Consider the following 21,752-nt stretch of genomic DNA (forward strand, 5'->3'; position numbering starts at 1 on the left):
AAAACAGCAGAGAAGGGAATAAGCATGGTATAATATGGTGAGGCCGAGAAGATGACAAGCCTGAAAATAAAATCAAATTTATATCCTGACTGCTTTCATTTCGGCTCAGTCTAATGTCTCCCAAGTACACATTCAGCCTCAGGCTACCATTACCACATTGCCATCTCATATTTGGAGATTATACTACTTCAACATCTTTCACATGCTTTTCTCTGTGAGGAAACCCACTCCTTCAGGCATTCATTTATTCATCAAAAATGTACTGAGCACCTATGCTATATATTAGCCATTGGTTGGGTGTGAAGGATACAGAGAGAAATCAAGAGGAGTCCCTGCTCTCCAAGAGCTCACAGTGAAATGAGCACTGAATGTTGTATGTTCAATGACAGCAGTATGCCCAATGCATTCCTGAGAGGAGTCAGATTGAAGATTACTCTCTCCATTTGGCAGATGAGAAGACTGAGGCCCAGAGTTGACATGACAAGATTGAGCTGGGTGACGATAGAACTCAGGTCTCCTGAGTTCCACTCCACTCCTGAGCATTCTTTCCACTCCTTGGGTCTGTTGCCTCTTCCCTTTTGCCCTTGGGGGCAGCTCCAGACCAGCCACCTTGCCTTGGAAGCTTGTCCATGGATTGGTCCTTTCAGCCTGGGTGGACTGATGGGCACTTCCTCCATGTGAGTGTTTTGCTTTCTTCACTCCATTGTATCATGCCACACAGTGCTTGTTCTACTAGATGTGTGGTTTCTTTGCCCCAGGTTTGAACTGTGGGCTCAGATCTTATCTCAAGTTTTGGAAGTCTCCCAACCTCACTTAGCATAATCTAATAAATCGTGTATTTTACTCCTTTCAATTCAGTCCAACAAACATGCATTGAACACTCTAGCTGGACCAAATGCCCCTCCTATGGACCGCTGTGCACATCTCCATCACAGCACGTTCAGCTGATGCTTCTTATGATCTCTTACATCCTCTTGGCTCCACCCCTGATTCTGGCCAGTTCTGAGTGGGCTCTGACCGACTTTGTGCTAATCAGTCTCTTCTGCAGTGCCCACTGCACATCACTTGCTTTCTGCCCTGGCTCCTTCTGTTCTGGGGGAGCCCATGCAGCCCTGTTCACCAGCAGCCCGAGAGTACAGATGAGTCAACATCTCTGGGGGGAAGCCTCAGCCAGTGAAGTTCAGGAGCTGATGGATTAGGACTTCTACTGTTAATGCTCAGGGGACAGTCGGAAGAGGCCTCTATATGCTCCAAGAAACATTCCAGTGGGATCAGGGTCCAGTTTCTCCCAGCATGACCAGCCTGATAACATATTCTTGTTTTGGCTTTTCCTTCTCCTGTTCCCTCACTCTTGTTCCCTCTGATTGCCTTCTAAATAAACCACCTGCCCACAAGTCCTTGACTCAGGCTCTGCTTCTGGATGGGGCAATCTAGGCTAAGGCAGCACTTACAGCCTTATATTGTAAGTCTGTCTGTATTCATTTATTTACTTGCTCATTCATTCCTTCAACAAATACAAACTGAAGTTTGGGAATGTAGGAGTGAACAAAAGAGATAAAGTCCCTGTCTTTACAGATCTTATATTTTATTGGGAGAGACAGACTATGAGCAAATAAACACATAAATCGATCATGTCACTTCAGATAATGATAAGTGCTCTGAAGGAAATAAGCTGGGGATAGAGGGATGAAGTAGAGATGGGGCGGACACTTGGGGAGGGTGGTGAGGAGAGACTTCTTCAAAGAGTCTCCATGTGAGGAGACACTTGAATTAAATGAGGAGGGAATGCAGGATAAGACCTGGGAGGAACAAGGGCAAATGACCTGAGATGGAAATTAGCTTGAAGCAGTGGGCAGGGGGAGGCTGCAGCAGGTGTGTCGAGAGGGTGGGCAGATACCAACTCATCTGGATTTTACCACCCTTTTGGACCAAGAGCAAAGGAGAGGGCTTCCAGCAGGGGAATAACATGACCTGAGTCATATGTTATAAAGATCACGTTGGCTACTGCACTAGAGTAAGTATACTGTACAAATCATGCTGGATTAGACTAACGGAGCAGGAGTGGAAATAGAGGGGCAGGAAGGGGATGAACAGTGGTCCAGGTGAGACATGATAATGGATTTGACCAGGATGATCGTGTGGGAGTGGTGACAAGTGGTTGGGTTCACCATCTATTTGGAAGGTGGAGCTGATAGGACCTACCTGATGGATCAGATGTGTGTTGTGAAGGGATGACTCCTGGTTTTTTGTTATGAACAACTGGGTAAATGATGGTGCCATTTACTCAGGAGGGGAAGACTGGGGGAGGAATGAGTGTGTGAGGGAGTCAAGAGTTCTGCTGTAGACATATTTTTGAGATGCGTGCTAGACATCTAAATGGAGCTGCTCAGGAGGCAGCAGAGTTAGGGAGAAGTCCTGCTTGGGCATTTGGAAGTCACCAGCATCCAGATGGCATTTAAAGGTATGGACTGGATGATACCATCTAGGAGCAGTGAGGAGAGAAGGGTTGAGTTTAATAGAAGAAGCAGCAAATCATCCAGTTATTCTCGAAAGCAGTGACTCTCAGACTTTAATGTATATGGGAGTCACCTGCAACTTGATCACCTGGAACTTGTTTATTAAGCAGGTCCCTGGGAACTAGCCTTAGGAATTCTGGGCCTTGAGGAAAAGTTTAGGAAGACAAGCACCCGCAGGTGATTTGAGTGCCCTGGGGGATAGGTAGGGGGCGCCTAGGATTTGCATGACAAGTTAGCAGGATCCTGAAGAATGTGTCTGTTCTCTCCAGGGCCATCATGAGGCCTTAACCTCCACCAGCCCCTCCTTCCTTGTGCAGGTAGAGGTATACAGGTGTGCCACCCACACCCAGACCTTTGCTGGTCATGTACCAATCTTCAACAGCACCACTCCCTGTGCCTCCTCCAGAGCTAACCAGCCCTACAGATCAGCTGATTTACTAAAACCCCTCAGCTGCACCCTTGTGGTGGGCTGTGATTGTCCAAGGAACAACATGGCACCAATGACAGTGGGGTCTGCAAGACAGGTGCCCAGCATAGGCATGGCTAAGAGCAGAGGAATGGCAGCCTGCTTTTCGTCTAGGTGGGCGATCATGAGGTGAGTATTTTAACTGTATATTGGCTGCAGAGGAGCTTGGTGGTCTTCTCCATACCTTTGGATGTGAACTTGACCGAAGTGGGTCATAGCACAAAGGCTTTCATATCCGAATCCTCAGCTCTGAGCCCTCACCCAATGCCAGGCCTGCCTTGCCAACTGCTGGAGGATCTTCTCCTTGGCTGACCTGTCATATCAACTCCAGAACTCACCGTCTCCCTTTTCCCCCATGCCCATGTCTCCCTTCCATGGCCATATTTCACTTTTCTCATCATCCACATTGAAGTATGATTAGTACTTCTGATTCCTGTTTCTCTCACTCCAGGCTGTCACCAAGTCTTGCCAATTCTCCCTTCAAATTGTCTTTTGAATCTGTCACTTCCTCTCTCTTCCCACTGTCCCTGCTCATTTAATTGGATTCTTGTTGAAGCCTCTGTCGTGGACTGAATGTTTGTGGTCCCCCCATTCAAATGTTGAAGCCCTAACCCCTGATGTGCTGGTATTAGGAGGTGGGGCCTTTGTGATTAGGGTTAGATGAGGTTGTGAGAGAAGAGCCCTCACAGTGGAAAAAGTATCCTTACAAGAAGAGGAAGAGAAACCAGAGCTCTCTACCACCCCTACCCCCATCCCATCCCACTATGGAAGGAGAAGGAGAAGGGGCCATCATGAATCTTTAGCCTCATCTGCAAGTCAGGAAGAGAGCCCTCACCAAGAAATGAATCTACCAACACTTTGGTCTTGGACATCCTGGTCTCCAGAACAGTGAGATATAACTGTGGTGTTGTTGAAGCACGGTATTTTGTTATAGCAGCCTGAGCTGACTAATACAACCTTCTGTTCAGTTTCTCTGCAGCTTGCCTCCATCTTGTGTGTGGATATTAGTTTCCTTGATGGCACTTATCACTGATTATAGTAATATGTTTGTTAGTCTGTTGAGTAGCTGGGTGATTATCTTCATAAGCAGAGGTGCCCTCCATGAAGCTGTACATCTTTTGTTCATCACTCTGGACCCAGTGAGTGCCATGTTGGGCACATAGTACATGCTTAATAATGTGTTTCTTGAAGAAGTGAAATGCTGACAAGGAGTGCCTCCAACCAGTTCACCCTGCATTCTGCCTGGTTCCTTCTGACTCATGCCAGGGTGTATTGACCCTGTTGTGTACTGACCAGGGTTATCTTTCTAAAACACAAATTTCACCTCACCCAACCCTTGTTTGTCAGTGTTTACTGGGTCCCAGCACCCTTTTTGAATGTTTACGGGAGTGAAAATGAAGTTAAGATCAAGCTGATAGTGAGGTGTGGTGGCTCATCAATAAAAGTGATCCTAAATGATTAATAAAAATTTTTTAATTGTGGATTTGCTTTAAAAGAAACCCCCAAACCCATGAGCCCTACAGGAAATAGATGAGTCATGCTTTCTAGTACATAGCGTCCTCTAGACTGGGGTTTGATAAAATCAGCCTTAACTGCTAGAACTACCTCACGCGGTTACCAGTGTGCTGTCCCAGGTGGGCACAGCAAGACCCCCTTCTTTGCCGTTCGTGGGCGGGGCTCTGCGACCCTCCACCCGCACTGCCCTGTGGGCTCCATTCAGTGCAGTGGGTGGGACCATCTCAGGGGTGGTGTGTGTCCTGTGACCGTGTGTGCATTGGGAGTGGGGTGGGGAGGGATGGAGATCTTTGGGGAAAGATGAGGCAGACCCTTTGACTACAGCTATTTACAAACTCGGGAAAACAGAGTTCAGTAGAATTTCCTCTTCAGTCAATGTTGGCCCACTTCCCATCTCCTTACTAAGAGGAAGTTCCATTAGCTCATAGAAATGCAGAATCACCCATCCCTCAGCTTGGAAAAGCCCTCGAAGGAGGTTTCTCAGTGTAGGAACAAACAGGGCCATCTCTTGGGGACTTCATTCCAAATTCCCGAGAAGCCTGGCAGTGTCTCACTGCTGTTTGGAAGAACTCTCTCAGTTTCTCCCATGGCCCTGGCCGTGCTGGGTGGTCAGAAAGCAGCTTAAAAGAGGAGGAGACCTGGCACAAACTCCCACTCCTTCCACATAAGGGAAGCCTGCTGCAAGAGCTCACATGCCCGGACTCCACTCTCTCCTTCGAACTACTCCATGCTTCCTCTCTTCCGTCCAAACTGGCCTCAGTTCCTTGAGAAGGATTCCTCTTACTCTCTGAAACTTCCTATTCACGTCTCAGCCAGGCTTCATCCAACCTGACCCAGAGGCCTTTCCCCTTGGGCAGACGCCATCTCCAACACTCATTTCCAGGAGGAAGTGACCAACCCCATACACCAATTTGACAAGGAGGCCTTCGGGGCAAAAGTCTGAGCAGGTCCCAAACGGTATGAGATTAGTCAAGTTCTCTGAAGAGGATAGGATCAGTGCTTCCCCAGAACTGGTTATTTTCTCAGAGTAAAAGGGGAGAGGCATCGTCAGAGATGACACAGGGGAACAGAGATGTGGTGTCCCCGACCACCTCCTGGAGGATCCAGGCTGCGACAAAGAGCAAAGTGTACCCAAAACTCAGGCCCCAAGCCCTGGGTCTGCTCCACCGGCTGGGCTGAGCTCCGGGAGAGCCTCAAACCCACACGTGGCTTTTCGTGGAAACGGGAGGCTGCTTTTAGAATTGAATGCAGATGGCTTCCGCACTTATGAGAAGTACTGCTGGGACACACTTCCAGGTTGGGGGGAGCAGCTGGCGGGGCTCCAGGAATGCCTGGTCTGCTGTCTGCCTGGAAGGGAGGGGCCATCGGGTCTCCTTTCAAGTTGTCAGAATTCACATCCAAAAGATAGTGTTTTCCGTCCCACTGTTTCCTTTTCAGTCTTCTTAAAGAACCCTCTGCATGCTCTTTCATTTACACTCATTTTCATTATCTTTCATTACATTACATGCTCTTTACCTTACGTTGCATTCATTATCTTTTCTCACGTACCCTTTCAGCAATTTCGTTACATACTTAACATACATTTTTCATGATCTCTTTCATTTTCATCCAAGAAAAACTGTCCATTTCCCCATACAGCTTTAAATGTAACTCTTTATGTGTGACCTCATTTAAACCTCCTGACATCCCCATGAGGAATGATTATTCCCATTTTATAGATGAAGAAACTGGAACTTAGTAAGAAACTTGCCCAAGGTCACAGAAAATAAATGTTAACATGAGGACTTGGACCTGATTTGAGCCTAAGTCCTCAGTCTTGGTAGTTTAAAGCGACATCACACATCCTACTCATTATCATTCTTGATCATCAACAACTTGATGCCTCTACCAGCCACTGTGTCATCAGAAATCTGATTGGTTTCCCAAGATTCCTGTGGTTCTGACAATTTATTGGAAGAAAAAACACATGTCACTCATTTACAGAGCCCGTGTCCAAGGCACATTCACATCCTCGTCCTCAGTGGAACCTCACACCCTTATGAATGAAACAAGTCAGACAACGTTTTCTGGTTTCACAGATGAGGAAAAGTGGCTTTCCCAAGGTCACACGGCTAGAAACAGTGAAATCAGAATGAGAACTCCTAGGCTATCGAAATACCCAGAATTCTTTCCCTGTATCTTGCTGCCTCTTCAATAAATAAATGAACAAAATAAATAAATAAACCTTCCAAGGAAACGCTGAGAAACCCCTCCTTCAAGCCTGTTTCTAGAGGGAGTTATTATCGGACTGGCGCCTACGAGCTTCCTGGCAGAGTGGAAGGGACTCTGGGTGGATGCCCCGGGCCTGATGTCTATTCCCAGAATGCCACGGAGAACACAGGGCCGAGGATGAATTGGCGGTGGGGGGGGGGCACACCCCAGGCCTATCACCCCTCCCAGGTTCCCTGCCCACGGACTGTAAACTGGCTTTGCAGACAGATTCTAAACTGACTGCGGGGAAGCAGGGCCCACACCTGCCCCCTCTCTGGGCCCAGGGTCTGGTTGTTCTCTCAGCACGGTGCCATGCGCTCTTGCTACATCAGTTAGCCCGCGGCGTGGGAAAGAAGCCGACTCTGTGCAGGCACGGCTTCCTCCCTACCCAGGGTCAGTTGGGGTTGGAGATGTCACCCCAGAAGCCAGCTTGGCTAACATCCATCCATCTAGAAGGGTCCCCTAGAGATTCTTTACATCACAGATGGGATAACTGAGGCCCTCTGAGAAGTGGCTGGCCCAAGGTCGCACAGCTGATCATTGAGCAGAGGTCCCACCCCAGTGTCCTGTCCTGTAGCTGGACGTCAGCAGCAAACACAAGTGCAGGTCCTAACCCTGACCCTCTTGGGCAGATAAGGTGGCGTCCAAGCCTAGAGGCCACCGGAAGGCCTGAGTTTTGACCAGTACAAACACCCACGGTTTCGCTGGTACTGTCAGCAAGATGGTGTGGGCAGCAGGGTGAGGGTAGTGCGTGGCTTGGCCACTCCAAGTGCCCCAGGGGGATGCTTCTGTATTTGCTTGAAAGAGGGCGCTGTCTGCAGATGGACACAAGACATCCCCAGAGCACTGGATTCTGAGCCAGAAGCCCCCTTCTGGATCTCAGCTCCCTCTGGCCCCTGCTCCCTCCTTTACCTCCTAGAAATGGCCCCTGCAGTGAGGCCCTGAAGCCTCCATCCTCTCAGCCCTCTATCCTGCTGGAGGCCCTGACACATGGCTGGCCTCAGCAGGGGGGCCTGGCTTGCTGAGCTGACTTCAGCCTGGTGGCCTCACCACAGCTCCAAAAAGCCCCATGATTCCCCTGAGCAAGTAGTCCTTTACAATGTGGGAAGTATCCCAAGGAGGTGGAGATCTCCGCCCTGCCCTTCTCAGCTCCGCCAGAGCCTGCAGGGCCCCGTCTGCACAGGAGGCCAATGCCACCTATGTACCCTGTGCTAGTTTAGTTTCCTCCTGCCCTGGACACTTACCAGGCCTGGCGCTGGCCTCACTACGCTTGCAGAAAAGTGCCCAGACTGGCCTTGTGCTTCACTTTCATCCCCTGGGGCCCCTCTGGGTCCAGGCAGGGTGCAGCGGAAGCCAAAAGCAGCCCTTTAGCCTGAGTCACTCACTTGAGTGCAGGCTGGAGATCAGCGGCAGGGCGACCAGGTCTGAGTCAAAGCTGCCCAGGAGACCCCCTGGGGCTGCCACACACTCCAGATGGGCAAGATCATGGGCAAAGCTCCAGTCAGATGTTCCAAGGTCACCACAGCTGGTCAAGCCCAGGAGTGACCAATCCTCAGTTGGTGGGTTCCACTGTCCAGCTGGGGCCCCTGAGGGAGTGAGAGTCATTTCTGGGGGGTCCTGTTTCAAATAGCCCTTGGCCAGGGCTGGTAGAGGCCAGTCCGCCTCAGCATCCACGCATGTCCTGAATTTGGGGCCAAGGCCATCTGTTGAGGAGGACTCTTCTTCCAGGCCGCCTGCCTCGGCTGCCCTCTCCTCCGGGCACCGGGTCTGCTTCAGGTAGCCCTGGAAGGCCCCTGCGGCTGGGTCTTCTCCCGCAGCCACCTCCGGTCCCAGGGGACTAACGTGGTCCAAAGCTGAGCCACCCTGAACACCCTCAGGCTGTCCCTCAGAGTTCCGGACCAGGCCAATGCCGCTGTCGTCCTGGTCCTGGCTGTCGCTCCCCACCTGCGGCTCCCAGTTGGGCTCCGTGCCAGGACTCAGGCTGGGCTCCTGCAAGCAGATCCCGCTGTCTGTACTTTTGCTGCCGCTGCTACTGCAGCTGTTCTCCGGCAACCGGGTCGCCCCCTTTCCCAAAGTACCCCCAGCCTGGGGGTGGGGGGCGGGGAGGAGGAACTGGGGCTCATCAGTCTGCAGGGATGGCTTGGCACTGCTGAAGCCGCTGTCCGTGCTGCCGTGCAGCTCCGAGTTCCTCAGCTCTGGGGACACCTTGGGGAAGGCCTCCTCATCGAGGGGATGAATGGTGTCTTGGGTCTCTGGGCAGGAAAGGTGGCTGATGAGGCTGAAGGGACTGGGCTTCTTGAAGACCTGGGGAGGAGAAGGTAGAGTGAGAGGGGTGGGAGGGTCACCTGCAGGAACCCGCCCCAGTGTGGCCAGGGGAGGCCAGGGGTTCAGGAGGTACTTCTCCAACAGAGGGGGTGCTGCAGAGGCTGGAGTACACTGCCACTTGTCCTTTTGGTCTTGGTTCAGAACTGAGTTTTCCTCCTCATGCAATTCTCAGTTGGACTCAGGCCAGATACCTAAGAAGCCTGTATTCTTGGAGTTCAGACAGAATGACAGGCAGAATGGGAGGCTGCAGGGAAAGGTGAACGTTCTCAGGAGGCTCCATCAGCAGTGCTTTTCAAACCCGAAAGCAGGCTGGACCCACTGAGATCTAGAAATGTGTTTCAGACTTTTTTTCACTATGACCCCAAGTAAGAAATGTGTTACACAATAACCTGTATATAAATAGCCCATAAATGTATAACTCATATATGATTGAAACCAATTTCACAAAATACTACTTATCGTTACTACCTGTGCCCTGTGATCTATTGTATTGTCCTGTCCTATCCTATCCCATGTTATTCATTTCATCTCTTATAATGCTGGATGTGAAACACCGAGTTAATTTCTCCGCTCCCTGAGTGATTCCCATAAACACAGCGTGGGGCAGTGAAACAAGCACAGATCTAGCAGCTGAGGAGGCCTCGTTCCCCATTAATTGCCCAGAGTCCCAGGGAAGTCACTTAACCTCTCTCCCCCTTGCTCTTCTGCCCCAGCCGCACTGGTGTTCCTCCTGCTCTGGATAGTGCTGTCTCAGGGCCTTTGCACAGGCTACTCCTGGTTGGAATACTCTTCCTAGCACTTTGTATGGCTGTATCCTCCTTATCGTTCAGGGCTCAATTCAGATGTCATCTCCTCAGAGAGACTTTCCCAATCACCCTTGCTAAAGCAGTGCTCCAGACACTCTCTTCCCATTAACCTAGTTTATTTTTTCCTAGCACTTAGTTCCTGGAGTTATTTTTTTTTCTGTGCCCCCACATGCGCACACACACACACACACACACACACACACACACACACACACACACATTCAGTCCCCAACCCCAACAGAATAGAAGCTCCTTGAGGGCAGGAGTCGTCTGTTCTTATTGGCCACTCTGTTCCCAGAGCTTAAACTGAGCTGGCACATAGTAGGCACTCCAAAGGTTTGTTGACTGACTTACTGACTCACTGTTGCACATCTGCCCTTGTTCCCTTTGTATGTGATGACTCTAATGCAACTCTTATTGGTTGGATCCCTATTGATACCATATGGCTTGGTGACTAAGGATGTGTATTCTGGAGCCAGACTTCACGGGTTCAAATCCCAGGTCTGCCTCTTATCAGCTGTGTCACCTTGGCCAAATCATTTATCCTCTCTGTGCTTTAGCTCCTCCTATGCAAAATGGAAATAATGACAGTATTGCCTCCTCAAGTTGTGGTTCATGCATGTAAAATACTTAGAACAGTGCCTGGTACAGAGAAAGCACTCAATAAACACTTAGTGAATTGAATTTTACTCTCCAATAATTCTCTAAAGAAGTATTATTATCTCTATTTCCTAGAGGAGAAAACTGAACCTCAGAGAAGTTAAATGACTTGCCCAGTGTCACACAGCAGCAAAGAACAAAAAAATCTGGAATTGGTACTCAACTGTCCCGATTTGTAATCCCCACTTGTTTAACAATGCTTCCTTTGATAATCATTGAAGATCAGATCAAAGCAGCTAATGAATGAGAACAAGCAAATGCATGTGAAACTGCTTTGTGCTCTCTCAGTTATTTATAAAGTTAGTAATGGCTGTGATCATTAGAGGAAGGAAACTGGGCTGTACTTATCTTGAGGAGGAAAAAACTCATGAGGACAACTCAATTCTGTGATCCAAACGTTCAGAAGGAACAAAAAAACCAGAGGTTGCTTGTCATCTCCTCTGGCATTTTTGCATCTATGTCCATTTCACTGGTTTGCATTAAACTTAATAGTTGATTCGTCGGCTGCCCCACCAGACGTAATCAAGCTCCTTGGGACCAGTGGCCACATTACTCAGCTGCTTCTGTACAACATTTTGCATGTTGTAGATGCTTGGTAACTGTAAGTCAATAGCTACCTCTCTCTTACTAGATGCCTTTTCCCAAGCCCAACTAAGACTCTCCCATCCAGCGGTCCTTTCCTACCACTCTGCTCTCTAGTTACCCATCCCTGAGGGCAGGCCCTTTGGTGCACTCAGCAGGCAGCTCCACCCCTCTTCTCTCCCCTCCATCCCCATCCCAGAGTTCTTACTCAAAATAATTTCAGAGGGCCTTTGTCTCTCTCCTTATTTTTCCTAGAGATCCTGGGATCCTTGTGGAGGGTCCCCTTCCAGCTGTGAGCTTCCCTGGGCCCCGGTCTCCCTGAAGGAGCCCACCCTTCCAGCTGAGCCCTCGACCATCATAGTAATGTCAGCTGTGGGGACCACCTTTGGTCCAGTCTGAATCCCAGGCCAGAGACGGGCTGTGGTCTGGAAATGCTGCTCAGTGCGGCAAGTTGAACTTTGGAGGCCGGCTGACTACAAATGTGGTGTTTGTCAGCACTGTGTAGCAAGAGGAGAGGCTGTGGGAAGGGCCGGAGGTGCTCGCCTCTCAGCATCACCTCTCCGCTCTGCTCTCTCCCACACTGACAGCAGCCCTTTGTCTTCCTGTTCCCGAGCACCCATCGCCAGCCTCCAGGGATGGGAAAGGCTGGGCTCCGGCCCTGACTCTTCCTGGCTGTGGGACCCTCTGCATGTAACAATCTCTCTACGCCTCAGTTTCCTCAGTTGTAAAGTGAGGCTATAACTACCTGACTCCGAGGTACTAATGCACAGGGGTTGGTTCGTGGCCAATTATTAGCAAATAGTAACAAAATGGTGTGTGGCGGGTTGGGATTACTGTGTCTTATCTGGGCCACTATAAGGCAACATTCTCCGTGCTGGGCTTGGCATTCAAACCCTCCCTCCACCCCCATGGTGCTTGTCAGGGCTGAGGGTACGGCCTGCCTGGGCAGGTGCTCCCTGCCTCCCGGAGTCCTGGTGGGGCCGGGAAGGATGGGACAGTGGCCTCCCCGTGAGACTCACCAGGACGGTAGGCAACTTCCCCCGGCGCTGCACATACAGCTGGAGGGCCAGGAAGACGGCCAGGGCTCCGTAGAGCAGCAGGACAAAGGTGAAGAAGATGCTGAGGTTGGTCACGGTGAAATCTGCGGGCCCAGAGAGATGGGTTTATAGCCTGGTGCCGTGGGATATAGAGGGGCAGTCCCCGAGGATCCCATGGCCCCTCTCAGGAGCCTCTCGGTGAGGGGCCGAGTGACCCCCCCCCGCCCGCATCCCCCCAGGTTACCTCTAGGCCACAACTCTGGAGGCCCTGCCTGGATTCTTGGGAGTCCCTGCCTGGCCCTCCAACCTCTGCCCTGAAGGATTCCCTCACTAGACACATGGCCTCCAGCTCTCTGCACAGAACTCACATGAAGGCATACGTAGCAGTGGGGCAGGATGGTACAGAAGGTAAGAAGGGAGGCTTTGGGAGCAGCCAGACCTGGGTTCAAATCCCAGCTCTACCACTTACTAGCTGTGAGGCTGTGGACAAATTAGTTAGCCTATCTGAGCCTTAGTTTTACCATCTACGAAACGGGCAAAATAATAGTGCCTACCTCATAGATGGTTGTGAAGCACACAGCACTTATCATGAACCAAGCCCTTTATAATAGTCCCCCCTTATCTGTGGTTTTGCTTTCCGTGGTTTCAGTTACCTGTGTTCAACTGTGGTCCAAAAACATTAAATGGAAGATTTCCAGAAATAAACAATTCATCAGTTAAATCGTGTGCCGTTCTGAGTAGCATGATGAAATCTCACACTGCTGCACTCTGTCTGGCCCGGGACATGAATCAACCCTCTGTCCAGCAGATCCCACCTGTGAGTCACTTAGTGGTTGCCTCAGTTATCAGATGGACTGTTGTGGTATCCAGTGCTTTTGTTCAAGTAACTTATTTTACTCAATAATGGTCCCAAAGTGCAAGAGTAGTGATGTTGTCAATTTGGGCATTCTCTTAAATTTTTCTTTAATTTATAAACTAAACTTTGTCATAGGTATGTATGTATAGAGAAAAAACATAGTATATATACGTGCTTTCAAGGCATCCACTGGGGGTCTTGGAACGTATGCCCTGCGGATAAGGGGGGGACTACTGTACTTACGTCACCTGATTCTTATAACCACCTTAGGAGGTAAATACTATTATCGTCCCTATTTTTATAGATTAGCATCCTGAGGCCCAGAGAGGTTAAGCAAGTTGCCCAAGGTCATATATTTCATAAGTGGCGAAGCTGAGATTTGAACCCAGACCTGTATACAAAACTATTTCTATATCAGTGAGTGGATGTTGAAAAGCTCTTAAGGCTGCCTGCCACACAGACGCTGCCTTACTCTGTTTCAGTGTGACTGAGGCTGAAATGACAATGAGTTTGTGCGTGTCTTCCATAAACTGAAATGTACTGTAGAAAAGTAAGGAGTCCCTCTGGTCATTGCTGGACGCTGCCCACACTGGACTGGGCACTCCCAGCGCACTGACTGTTGGCATGATTCGCCGGGCACTTGACATATGTTGTCCTGAGTAGCTAGTTACAGCCTGCTCTGGGCACACCCTGTCTTCCCAGCCAGACTGTAAGATCCTAGTGGGCAGAACCACGGCCTTCACATGCCATATTCCCTTCCCTCCTTCCCCTTTCCAGCACTGGGCTGAGAGCCTGGCACAGTATTTGCTGACTTTTGCAGCTGTGGGGAGGAGTCAGCTCACTTCTGCTTTCCTCTGAGGGGGACGAGGGGAAGTTTGGAGAAGCCCTTGGTGCCCCCAGCTCTACGAAAAGACAGCAGAGGAATGTAACAAACAGGAACCAGCACAGCTGGCTGAGGGGTGCTGCAGAAGGGCTCCTGGGGGTGCAGCTGGGCTCCAGTGGAAGCACCCGCTGAATTGGGAGACCTGGCTTTGTGGCCACACCCTGAAAGTTGCTTATAGGTACTGAGCCTCAGTTTCCGCATCTCTAAAATGGGGACAATGGGAGCTCTTTCATAGGGCTGTGTGAGGATGGAGAGCTGTGTTGCAGCTGGGGGTGGGGCGCCTAGCACAGTGCCCCACATCGGCAGCCCTCAATGGAATGCTTTTCAGACCTGCGAGGCCCGTCCTGCCTCCCTCCTGCCCGGACAGCAGCCCTGACCAACTCACACTGCGGGGTGAGCACGATGCACTCCTCCTTGGACCAGACCTCCTTGTTCACTCGGGAGCTGACAGATGGTTTCACCCTGACACAGAACTCTCCCACCCCTCTCGGGACTGGGAGGCTAAAGTTTTCATGTTTTATCTTGTCATGGGACTGAAACGAAAACAGAGCAGTAAACACGATATCCTTGTTCCATGCCACATGGAAGCTGAGAGCTGGAGGGGCCTTTAGAGATGCTCTAAAGCCCTGAAGGCCAACCCCCTTCAGTGTTCTTTTTCTAAGATAAAAAACCCTGCATTATCGAGGCAGCCCAAGATCTCTGTGATTACCATGATTTCGTTTGTATTAAAAGCGAAAAGGAGCAAAGGAAGCCATAAACAAGGCGAAAAGACAACCCTCAGAATGGGAGAAAATATTTGCAAATGAAGCAACTGACAAAGGATTAATCTCCAAAATATACAAGCAGCTCATGCAGCTCAGTAGCAAAAAAACAAACAATCCAATCCAAAAATGGGCAGAAGACCTAAATAGACATTTCTCCAAAGAACATATACAGATGGCCAACAAACACATGAAAGGATGCTCAACATCACTAATCATTAGAGAAGTGCAAACTAAAACCACAATGAGGTATCACCTCACACCGGTCAGAATGGCCATCATCAAAAAAATCTACAAACAATAAATGCTGGAGGGGGTGTGGAGAAAAGGGAACCCTTTTGCACTGTTGGTGGGAATGTAAGTTGATACAGCCACTATGGAGAACAGTATGGAGGTTCCTTAAAAAACTAGAAATAGAACTACCATACAACCCAGCAATCCCACTACTGGGCATATACTCTGAGAAAACCATAATTCAAAAAGAGTCATGTACCACAATGTTCATTGCAGCTCTATTTACAATAGCCAGGACATGGAAGCAACCTAAGTGTCCGTCGACAGATGAATGGATAAAGAAGATGTGGCACATATATACAATGGGATATTACTCAGCCATAAAAAGAAACGAAATTGAGTTATTTGTAGTGAGGTGGATGGACCTAGAGTCTGTCATACAGAGTGAAGTAAGTCAGAAAGAGAAAAACAAATACTGTGTGCTAACACATATACATGGAATCTAAAAAAAAAAATGGTTCTGAAGAACCTAGGGGCAGGACAGGAATAAAGATGCAGACGTAGAGAATGGACTTGAGGACACGGGGAGGGGGAAGGGTAAGCTAGGACGAAGTAAGAGAGTGGCATTGACATATAAGCACTACCAAATGTAAAATAGGTAGCTAGCGGGAAGCAGCCGCATAGCACAGGGAGATCAGCTCGGTGCTTTGTGACCACCTAGAGGGGTGGGATAGGGAGGGTGGGAGGGAGACGCAAGAGAGAGGGGTTATGGGGATATATGTATACATATAGCTGATTCACTTTGTTATACAGCAGAAACTAACACACCATTGTAAAGCAATTATACTCCAATAAAGATGTTAAAAAAAAAAAAGCGAAAAGGAAGTATTTTATAGATACTGAGGACCATCCCAGAAGGGGCTAGAATCAACTGCGGTTGAAAGGAAAGAGGATGGATTTTGCAGATTCCAGATCCCCCACTTATGCGAGTGTGCTTGGGCATTTTCATAGCCTCTGAGAGCCTCATTTCCCCACCTATAACATGGAATAAAATCCCCACCTGCAAGGGGGTTGGAAGCGATAGTTATAACGTCTCCTGAGCTGCCTGACACCTAGCGGGCACTGTCTTCCCTGCCACCTGGCAGAAGCACAGGTTTGAGGGCTGTGGCCATCTCAGCTCCCCCCACTTGCCCCACAAGCTCTCTCAACTCTGCTGGCAAAGTTCCCCAGGGGTACACAAAAGGCACTTCCGGCCCAGGTGACAGGGAAGCCTGGCCTTGGGGAATCCCATACCTTATATCGTCCTGGTACCTTGCGAACCTCAACCTCGTACTCCCGGAAGTTGTGGAAGATGCTTTCATATGTGTCGCCTGCAGGGGCCATCTTGGGCCTGGGGAGCTGGATCACCCCAAGAATGATGCCATTGCGCATCTCTAGCTTCACGCCGGCAACTGTCAGAGTCACTGAGTCGGGAGACAAAACCATGAGGCCTGCAGGCTGGGGAGGGCCTGGGCACCCCATCCATACCTGGCCTCCAGGGTCAAGCTTTACCCATCCTAAAACCTGGGCTACAGGTTTCTCAACCTGGCAGAACATAAGGATTTCCTGGGGAGCATGTGAAAAACGCAGATGCCCAGACCCACTCAAGACACAGTGAATCTGAATTTTGGAAGCTGGGTCCTGGAAACGTCTATTTTAAACACACACACGGTGACGTTTCTGCAGCCAGCTTTTGGGAGACAATGACCTCCAAGAGCAGCATTCTGAATTCTGCAGAGCAGCCTTGCCACACACATAGAGCACAGTCAGTCCCAATCTGCAGAAGGAAAGAATCCCATCGCATTTGGGGCTTATTCTTTTCTCTTCTCTCTGCAGAGAGAAACTCCCAACTTTGCTTCAATAGCACCTCCCTGCTTCAAAGCCTCACACCCTGACCCCGAGGAATTCATTCTTAAAGGGAGGAGGACCTGATCGAAATTCTGCCTCCAGCTTGCTGCCCTGTGCTGAGTTCTTACGGATTTGCTTCCTCTCCCAGAACCCTACAAGTACACCAACCTGGCCCTCGTGACTCAGCTGCCCCAACTCACCCCAAGACTTCTCTTCTGTAGGATAAACAACTCCAGTTCCCTTTTAAATCTTGAATAACTTGGCTATTTTCATCTAAACCTTCTCCAAAGTCCTGACTCAGGCTTGTTTGGGCAACTAAATCCCCAGCCAGGAAGCCAGGCAGATGTGGCGAGCTATGGGAACGGAGAGAAAAGTTCTAGACTAGAGCTTCTGGCTGGAAAGGACCCTGAAAGCCATGTTCTAGGCCCCGGGGAGGAAAAGCACCTTCATCCACAGAGAAGCGGGTGTTGGGAGAGGTCCAGTTTGAGTGCTGGCCTCCGTCCACTGCCCGGACTCTGGCTCGGTAACCATTGCTATGATACAGGTCCAGGGTCTGCATGGTGAGATCACAGGACAGCACCAGGGTCTGGCTACAGTTGCGGATGGGGTTCCAGTAGATGGGCTCTACTCCATACCTGGGGAGATAGCGGGGTAGGCATTGGGAGAGGAACTTGTGCTCAAACCTGACTCCTTTAGGAGGGAAGCAAGAGGCCAGGGGAGAGCTCTCATGATGGTATAGCCCTCAGGGTATTCCCTTTAGTCTGGGGCGTCTAGTTGCAAGGGGATCTCCCTTGGTTCTGGGACTCTGTACCAATTTCTCTGTGCTCTAGAAGACTCTTAGATTGGAATAGGAGTAGCTCAAACGCCAGCTCCTCCAGGAAGACTTGCCACTCCCTGCAACACAGCCCAGTTCCTCCCTTCTCCCAACTACATCTGTAGTCCTTAGGGCTTCCTTGTTCTCCAACTGGCTTATGCATGCTTTTCCTGTTTTTCCAATAAGATGGAAAAATCTTGAGGGTAAAGGCAATACCTTGGTTTTCTCACCCAGAGCTTCCAGCACGTTACTCTGCCCATATGAGACTTGATCAGTACTTGTCATCTGATGGATATGTGCCAGGGTCCTTCCTGGTGTCATTTCAGTAACAAGGCAGGTATCTTCCCATGCCAGGGTGGGTAGAAGGGGATGGACTCACCCACTCCCTCACTCACCTCCCTCCTCTCTCCATCCTCCCTTTTGCTTACCGCAGGAGCTCCACTTCATAGTAGGTACTTTCAGACTGATTCGGGATGGGAGTCCAGTGGAGGACGTGGTAGAAAAATTCTGCTTCAAACCACGCAGATGAAGGTCTGGGCAGTTCTGTCCACAGGGAGAACAGTGTCAGTACCAGAGCTAGCAGAGGCCCCCTCCACCTCCCCGCCAGGGAGGAGATGATGGTGGTGATGGTGGCAGGCATTCTAACAGCTCCCATTTACTGAGCACTTTACCTTGAGCTGAGTACTTAGCTAAGTACTTTACATGCATTGTCTCATTTAATTATCACAGTAATCCTACAAGGTGGGCATTTATTACCCCAATTTTACCAGAGAAGAAATGAAGGTTCAGAGAGGTTAAGTGACTTGCCCGAGGTCAATGGGGGTAGTAAGCGGTAGAGTGGGCCTTTGAATCCAGATGTGTCTGATCCCAGAGCTAGTATAGTGTCCTTAAATCCCTGTCCTGTGCTGTATGTGATCAGAAGCAGAAGTGCTGGTTGAGAAGAGCCACGGTGGGTGTGATGCATCCCAGGCAAGAAGGCAGGGGCTGAGGGCTAAGATGTGCCCACAATGAGCTCTCAGATGAGCTGGTCCCTGGCTCTGCCCAATCCCTGTCCCTGCTCCAGCCCCATCCCAAGGCCTGCTCCCCATCCCCACACCTGGTCCCCACCCTGGCCCCAGCCCTGGCTCTAGCCCAAGGGCCCCCCCCTCTGGAGTTCTTTGGGTACACAGATATCCTGCTAGTTGGCATCTACCTGTTTCTCTTCACAGAACCCCAAGCTGAGTGCTTGTCCCATCCCCCCACTTCTAGGAGGGCTTTACTGCAGCCAGATGCCCAGCCTTAGGCTGAGTAGGACAGGCAGTCCTGGGTCTAACTGGGCTGAGGACGTTTCCACAAAGAGCTGGCACCCTTGGCTCCAAGGTGATATACTAAGTACCAGTGCCTCTCTCCACCTCCCGTCTTCCCCTCACAGCCACCCACACCTTTCACCATGGGAAACTCTAACTTCAAGAGCCTCAAACTAGCACTTGGTAGTGTGACTCAGACAAATCATTTAACCTCGCTGAACTTGTTCTCTCATTTGTAAGAATGTGATAAATACACCTACTTTAAGAGTCTTGCCGATCAAGTGCAATGAAGTACACGGCCAATACCCACATTCAGTTCCTCTTCTCTCCTCCTCGATCCCTAAATGTCTCTCCATCTGAGAGCGACTCCCAGGCTTCCCTTGTTCTCCAACTTCTCATCATCTCTCTAATAATGCTTCTATTTTCTGACTGTCATTCTCACTTAGAAAGCACATCTGTCCCGGTCCCTTGCTTTCTTTCTTATACTGTCTTTGATCCTCAAGACTGTGTCTCGATTTCAAAACAGTATACGGAAAGTGAAAAACACAGTGGGTCATTGTGGTGTTTGGGCTGCACATCCCCAGCTCAGCTCTCTATCATGTGAATGGTGACTGCATGTTTTACTTCGTATTCTGGCGTCATGTAGAAGCAGTTTCACTCCCTGCTCTCCCTGCCTCCGATCCTGGTCCCTCCGGCTCCTGGCCCTTTCATTTTCTCCCTTCAGGATTTAGTCTTTTCAATTGCAGAAACTTTCCAGGATTTCTGGCTGGGTTAGGAGAGCTAAGGAGTAGCAGTAGGGAGGAGGGAGGCAGGTGGCAGTGGGAGAGCATTGGGGGCTAAAGAAGGAGAAGGGATGATCCGATGGGGGTGACAGGTAATAGTGGGGGAAAAGAGCTGAGATAGGGTGACATGGCATGGGGCAGAAATAGATTAATCGGAGAGCTAAGGGAAGGTAGAGTCAGAGTGAGATCAAAGTAATTCCCCAGAGGGACCAGCAGTCCCTTCATTTGAACTAGAACAACAAAAAAGCCAGGGGTAAATTTATGACTCACAGGGAGGCGGGTGGACGGTGACTTGTGTGTGGGGGGGTCATTTAACTTCTCTATCCATACTTCCCCACTCCCCCAGTCAATCTCAGTCTCTTCCACGCCCACAACGGGTGAGCCTGAGACCCAGGCTTGCCGGAATGAGGGAGATTCGGGGAGCGGGGAGATAATGGGCGCCCCTCTCCGTAGAGGGCCAACCAGACGGGATTCTCCGTGGGACTCAGAACTTTAATGTAGGAGTGACGACCGGTAGGAGAGGGAGCGGGGCGGGCGCGGAGAGGGCAGGGCTAGACCCCGATCCTTACCGTGCGCGCGAGAGCCGAGGAGCAGGCTGAGGAGGGCCGCAAGCTGCGGTATCAGGCGCGGCAGCATCCTGGTCCAGCCGCATCCTCCGGAGCCGGGATGCTTGCCTCCAGTCGCCGCTCTGCGGGACTGCGACTGAAACCTCCGGCCGCCTGCCAGGCCGCGCCCCGCTAGGCTGACGTCAGAAGGGCGGAGCCTCGAGACGCCCCGCCCCCGAGCCGCGGCGTCAGGGAGCCAGAACCGCTGCGGAGCATGGTCAGCCCAGGCAGGTGGAGAGGAAAGCTGCGGCAGGGCTTGTGCATGCTGTCCCGGGGCGGGGGCCGGGCTCTGGGCAACTCTCACCCTCCTCGCCTCCCGGGGCCCCCGGTGTAATAGGGTGAAAGCAGTCTGGGTAGCCTGGAGGGTGTGTGTATGTGTATGTGTGTGTGTGTGTGTGTGTGTGTGTGTGTGTGTGTGTGTGTGTGTGTGTGTTGCGGTGCAGGTGGCGAGGGACAGCCTTGTCCCTGTGGGTGCGGAAGGTGGGGTGAGGGCGTCAGAGCCAATTTTACGGAAGAGTAGGGCTGGGATCCGCAGCTGCTCGGAGTTGGGAAGGACATTGCCCCAGGTGCTCAGGGGATGTGTGAGAGGACACGTGTGGGAGCCTTGGAGCTGCCAAGTACCTTGATGTAGGCCTGAGCTAAACCAACAGTAAAATAGGCAGTCCTCTACCTGCTTAATATTTTGGAAGGGGTGCCGACGACGTCTTCCAGCCTTTTTTGGTTTCCCTCTCCTGCCTGAAATCTTCATGTTCAGAGTTTTTTTTGTCGTGGTCCGAACGGGGGTTCGAAAAGAATTTCCAGACACAAGGCAGAATGTAAAAATATAGAATTTATTAGCGGGAAGGGTCGCTGCCAGAACAGCGGGTCGACTTCCTAGTAGTCTGGGAGAGTCGAGCCGGAACATGTGCTATTGATCAGTTTTTATAGCCAGAAAACAAACGAATGGCCCGAGGTGAAAATTTCGTTTACTGATTGGTCGAGGCACATATACCTTCCTTCTATAGGGTGGGAGTGGGACAGGGCCTATGCCTTCCCTTATTTGGGACAGGTCCCGTTGCCCAGGTGGGCTCAGAAATTTCCTAACCATTGCAACATGGTGGGGAGGGCGATTAAGAGTCCGGTAGGGGGTGTAACGCTGACACTTCTTCAGGCAGGATCGTCCTTTGTCCTTGAAGCACAATTGTTCTTGGAGCACCACATTTTTTTTTTTTTCCTGCTGGGTAATAGTGCTCCGGGAGAACTGGGTAAATGTCATCAGTCACTCATACCTCTGTCAATTGGCTCATCTGACACTTCACTCCAGGTGCACGGAAGGTATCTGGGCATGGGAGACAAACTGTCCACTTCACTGTTGTTGGGTGGTGGCATGTGCTTCAGACTATGTGTGTGTATGGGGGGCGGGGGGTGGGATGGAAGTCCCATCCTGTATCTGAAGATCTACCTTGGGACTAGAAAGACCTCATTTTTTAAAAAAAAATTATTTATTT

The 21,752-nt window shown here is 50.4% G+C and overlaps 2 protein-coding genes across 5 annotated transcripts in view; one reads left to right on the plus strand and one right to left on the minus strand.

Annotated features, from left to right (window-relative positions):
• SMIM35 (small integral membrane protein 35) overlaps positions 1-21,752 on the plus strand; it is a 102,781-nt gene that overhangs the window by 70,807 nt on the left and 10,222 nt on the right. The window lies entirely within an intron of this gene.
• Positions 6,426-20,375, minus strand: IL10RA (interleukin 10 receptor subunit alpha). 3 transcript variants are annotated; one of them, XM_082411092.1, is made up of 7 exons: positions 20,230-20,375; positions 18,021-18,135; positions 17,223-17,413; positions 16,185-16,354; positions 14,282-14,429; positions 12,140-12,261; positions 6,426-9,051 (listed from the first exon to the last, which is right to left on the minus strand). In XM_082411092.1, the coding sequence occupies exons 1-7, from the start codon at positions 20,294-20,296 to the stop codon at positions 8,125-8,127; spliced, it is 1,740 nt and encodes a 579-aa protein (XP_082267218.1). In that variant the 5' UTR covers positions 20,297-20,375; the 3' UTR covers positions 6,426-8,124. The 3 variants fall into 3 exon arrangements, with proteins under 3 accessions (XP_082267218.1, XP_082267217.1, XP_082267219.1); XM_082411091.1 differs by lacking the exon at positions 20,230-20,375 and having other exon boundaries at positions 18,021-18,697; XM_082411093.1 differs by lacking the exons at positions 18,021-18,135; positions 20,230-20,375 and adding an exon at positions 16,639-16,707 and having other exon boundaries at positions 17,223-17,363.

Source organism: Balaenoptera physalus, assembly GCF_965194825.1.
Source record: "Balaenoptera physalus genome assembly, chromosome: 10".
In the NCBI taxonomy this organism is placed as follows: Eukaryota; Metazoa; Chordata; class Mammalia; order Artiodactyla; family Balaenopteridae; genus Balaenoptera; species Balaenoptera physalus.